At 45.9% G+C, this 5000-nt stretch overlaps 1 protein-coding gene across 1 annotated transcript in view; it reads right to left on the bottom strand.

The window, feature by feature from the left end:
* Positions 1–5000, bottom strand: part of sorcs2 (sortilin-related VPS10 domain containing receptor 2) — a 234128-nt gene that overhangs the window by 164546 nt on the left and 64582 nt on the right. The window contains exon 2 of the mRNA XM_076289193.1: positions 2815–2882. Within this exon, the coding sequence (XP_076145308.1) occupies positions 2815–2882 (68 nt within the window). The remainder of the gene's footprint in view (positions 1–2814; positions 2883–5000) is intronic.

Below are 5000 nucleotides of genomic sequence, written 5' to 3'. Positions count from 1 at the left end.
AAAATACGTAAGTGGTTGCCTGAACTTTAACTTGCCCACAGGGGTGAAAAAAGCATAAAAAAATCTCTGAAAAACCTTCACAATCCCTCAGCATAGTTTGTGTGTCATCTCCTAACTGTTTCGTTCTTCCCACATGCACTCCCTCACCCATTTGTTTTGCGTTACCTTGCCATGCTTGGACATTCCTTTCAGTCTCACAAGGTAACACAGAAAAAGGAAAAATGCAAAACCTGCAAAGCTAACGAAAGCATGTGGAACACAGGAACGTAAACATAGATTCAGAAAAATGTTTCTCAGCACGTCCTGCGTTTAATCTGCTCCAGCCTTAACCAATCAGGGTCAAGCAGAGTGAAATACCGGAGCCTTTATCTATGTGGGGAACTGTGATAATTATTACAACACATCAACCAGGGCAGCTTGCCATATTAAAGAGGTGAAAAACGGGCCATGAAAGTGCCTGTAGGCTTCAACTTCAGATTTCAACCTTGCACTCAGGGGTCTCTGGACCAGTGACAGCCATAAAGTAAATGGGCAAATGTACGTACGTGAGGGAGGAAAAGAAACATCACAACCTTCATTTTAAGTAAGGGATAATGTATAGAACATTATCTATTGTTCTATACATTATCCCGCTTATTACACGGCTACTTGCCAAACCGAAACAATAAACTCCCCACGATATGACTCTTTAACCTACATAGACTAGCATATAGCCTATTTGTTACCGTTTCATCGTGGCTTTTGCTGAGAAACAAATATTTCGCAACAGCACACGCTGAACTTGTATCAAACATTCTTTAGAACACAGCTGATCAACCGTCCACTTTCACTTTTGAATGAAGTTCCAGTCCTTGCGTAGTGATATGAAAGACATGAAATAAAAGCACAAAACCCATTTTCCTTGACAGCGGTCTGTTATACTTAGCAACGGTCTGTTATTGAGAATTAGCAGACCACCGAACGTTGGGAAGGCCCATTCAAGTGAATGGAGCATTCTGCAGCATTATGAAGAGCCGTGTAATAAATGGAGATAAAAGTATGAGAACCCGTGGTTCTTGTTAACGTTGTTGGGTCAGGATGTCAGGGATCCTGAGGTACCTTGCCAGTCGACATTGCTCCAGTTTAAGAGTATCAAGACTTCCTCGGGAATGTACAGTAATCGTGCTTCACAGCAGCGTGGCAGCGTGCCACCTTATTTCAATTTCAAGATGTGTGTGTGTGAGAGAGAGAGAGAGACTCTCAGGCTGCAAAACCATCGCCTCTGAATCCTAAAGGAAAATGATCGGCTGCGCTCGGAACCTCTCACGGCAATTTAGGAGCTCCTGCATCATCCAGAATTACAGAGTGAAGTAAGGCTTTGGGGAAGGGTGTCTGACAAACGACTTGAACGATCAAAGATAAATCTTTCCAATGATAGAATTAATCTGAAATCTGCCTCAATAAACTCACGCAGCAAAAGACAAGCTAGTATCACATGGGGGTGATGTCACATGGGAGTGATGTCACATGGGAGTGATACAGCGGTCTCTCAACAGCTCTTTCTCCCTCTTCTTCTCTAGCTCTCTTTCGCTCTCTCCTGGTATGTGTGTGTGTGTGTGTGTGTGTGTGTGTGTGTGTGTGTGTGTGTGTGTGTGTGTGTGTGTGTGTGTGTGTGTGTGTGTGTGTTTGTCCACACAGTTGACCCATTCAAACACAGTGTCCGTGAAGGCCTCTGCTGGGACTCCTCTATAGAAACAGAGTAGCAGAGTGTGACAGAAGTCCTCCGCTGACTGGCGCTTCAGGTCTAACTCTGGCAGCGGGCACCGGGCACTTTCACACCTCACATTCCTGGCAAGCGTGCCACTTGCTTCTTGGCAGCCGGTTAGCGGCACACAGGTGCCGAATCTGCCCTACCCCACCCTTAACTACCCAGCCAGCACTCACCATGGTCTCTCTGGAGATGCCTACATGTACCTGTCTCTCCCTTTCTCTCTCTCTCTCTGACACACACTCACACACACACACACACACACACACACACACACACACACACACACTCTCACTCTCTTTCTCTCTCTCTCTCTCTCACTCTCTCTCACTTCTTTGGTTCCCTCCTTGACCCCCGATTTGTCATCTCCAGGTTGGTGATTAGGCTCGAGTGAGACAAACAAACAAACAGAATCCTAAACACATCAGCAGCATAACAAACGTAAACAACAACAAAGGAGACATGGTCTCACTCCTCCACGGTCAAGGATGTATACTTATAATGAGAGGCAAAGTCGTAAAATAAGCAATTAGACTGCAGACAGCTAACATAGACACACACACACACACACACACACACACACACACACACACACACACACACACACAAACACACACACAAACAGACACACAAACACATAATTAAAGAATTTTTCTGGCTCATTTTATGAGCGATGGGCTTTCTGAGCTCATCCAAGCAGCATAAAAAAGATTCTCTCTCTCTCTCTCTCTCTCTCTTTCTCTCTCTCTCTCTCTCCCTGACTCATGCATATAGACATGAATGCAGAAACACAAACACTCACAAAAATACACATGCTCGCTCACACCCTCACACACACACACACACACACACACACACACACACACACACACACACAGACACACAGTGAAAAGCGTTATCTAAACCCATTGCTAACCAGAAAATCTCTTGGTAATGCAGACCATGGGAATAGGACTACACCCTTAGACCTTTCCTCCACCCAAAAGCAGTTTCAATGAAAAAAGACCCAGAAGCGAAGGCGAGAAGGCTGAAAAGACTCCAAAAAAATCTGCAGTGACTTCACCTACCTCCAGAGGGAGCTCTCTAGCACCTTGGTGGAGTCGGCGTGGTAGTACTTGGTGAGGATGAGGATGACCTGAAGGAGGAGAGAAGAAGAGAAGAAGACTTTAAATAAAAAAACTACAACAGACTACAAATCCTCCCAAATAATGAGCCAGAGACTCGTTTTTTTCTCTCCCCACAAACAAGCCAGCTTGTTAGTATTCTGGTCAAAAGCGGAGCGATGGCAATCGAAGCTGACAAGCATCTTTAGCGTAGCGCATCATTTGGAGAGAGAAAATTGCGGAGAGCGAGAGTTTAAACTGTAAAGGCACACGGGGGAAATAAAAGAGACCCTTCCCCTGCTTTTCTTCGGGAGCGGCCTTACAGACCAAGCGGCGTTGCACAGCGGTGGAAGCAGGAAGACGGTCATTATGTAAAGTTGATCTGGGTAGCACGCTGGGAGAGGAGACCATTATCCTCCACAAACAGAAACACACTGTTAGCCCCTTTAGTTTGACCCACAGAAATCTTTTACTAGACAAAGAGGAGCCAATCACAACTCTCTTTCTCAGACACACACACACACACACACACACACACACACACACACACACACACACACCAATACACATGCTTACCACAACACAAAAGTAACATACACATCCATACACACAGACACAGACACAGACACAGACACAGACACAGACACACAGACACACACACACACACACACACACACACACACACACACACACACACACACACACACACACACACCGAAACAGGCTCATTCCATTAATCTCCACTTTGCTACAGTCACTTCCACATCTGCACCCATGCACTAACAAACACAAGAACATGTAGCAAAGTCTTTGTTTATTCAGAACTATTCCTTTTTTCTATGTGTGCTCACAAACACAGATCCATGAACTCTCCTGCCACACACACACACACACACACACACACACACACTGTCCTTATCCTGTCTTTGTCGATCTGGTTGGGGAATAAATCCCACAAGGTCCTCTATCTTTTATTCATGACCGTCACCACATCTAAGACCCAGCTACAAATCTGCCCTGTGTGTGAAAAGAGAGCAGCGTCTTGTATTTCCTTCTTTTTTCCTTTCTTTCTTTTTTCTTCCCTCATTTTCTTTTTTTTCCCCCGGACTCTCTTATCACTCATCCATCGCAAAGCTTGAGGGTTCCTGACAGCACAGCCTGCTGGGAGTGCGTTGCCGTGACGAGGCTGTGATAAGGGGGTCGCGGAGTGGCGGAACCCTGTCAGAGTGATTGACAGCTAGGGGCTCTACACGTACGGTGGTGGGTGGGGGTGAGGTTGTGGAAAGGGCTCCCCTCTCTCTCTTTCTCTCTCTCTCTGTCTCTCTCTCTCTCTCTCTGTTTCTCTCACTCTCTCTGGTCTGCAGCTGATCCCATAGCCCAAAGCACTGGAGACTACAATCAAACCAGAACCATGCGCTGCACTGCCAGCCAGACTGTTCAAGCACACACAACACACAACAGTTTACAGCTGGACTGGAGGAGTTACAATGAGCCTTACAGTTGAACCTGAATCTTGAAATGAAATCAGGAGCCACACCTTCTCAATAGGGGTAGGAATCTAACCAGAACTTCAAGCACTTAACTAAAACCATATTCCATCCAGGATATGGAAGAATTCCTAAGTCACTAAGTACAAAGCCAGCATATTAATGTTTGATATCAGGATCCAAGGACTGCGCTCAGGATACTGGTATCTCAGAGGAGGGATCTTCCACCACTCAACGACATGACTTGATTTGCGGTCCCGCAGCCTGGCAACCATCTTGAGATTGTGGTGGCCAGATGTCTGTAGACTTGGTGATCTTGAGATGAGGTCAGCCGATGGACTTGTTGAGGCGTCCAGGTGAGTTGAGGGCGTTATGCTGTACTGAAGGGTTTTGCTGACCCTTTGAAGGCCACAGCATAGGCAGATCCGGTGGTAGACCATTTAAAAATGATTACCACAACAGGCCCTTCTCCTAACATTCAACTCTATACAGAGACATTCATGTTTGAACTTTGAACAAAACAGATGAATAACTCATGGTGAGATGAGCACGTATCCAGGGACTTTACAGAGCAGGTTCCATGTCCTTCTCCACAGCAATGGAAGAGATGACACAGGCTTGAAATAAGCAGCCTGAGCTTTTCACTGTAGGGATCCACAGCAG

This window comes from Alosa pseudoharengus, unplaced genomic scaffold (genome assembly GCF_046254945.1).
Source record: "Alosa pseudoharengus isolate Yale_2024_CS ecotype anadromous, Long Island Sound unplaced genomic scaffold, YU_APseudo_1.1 YU_APseudo_1.1_scf_17, whole genome shotgun sequence".
In the NCBI taxonomy this organism is placed as follows: Eukaryota; Metazoa; Chordata; class Actinopteri; order Clupeiformes; family Clupeidae; genus Alosa; species Alosa pseudoharengus.
The sequence above is the reverse complement of the archived record's forward strand: the minus strand, read 5'-3'. Positions and strand labels throughout refer to the sequence as shown.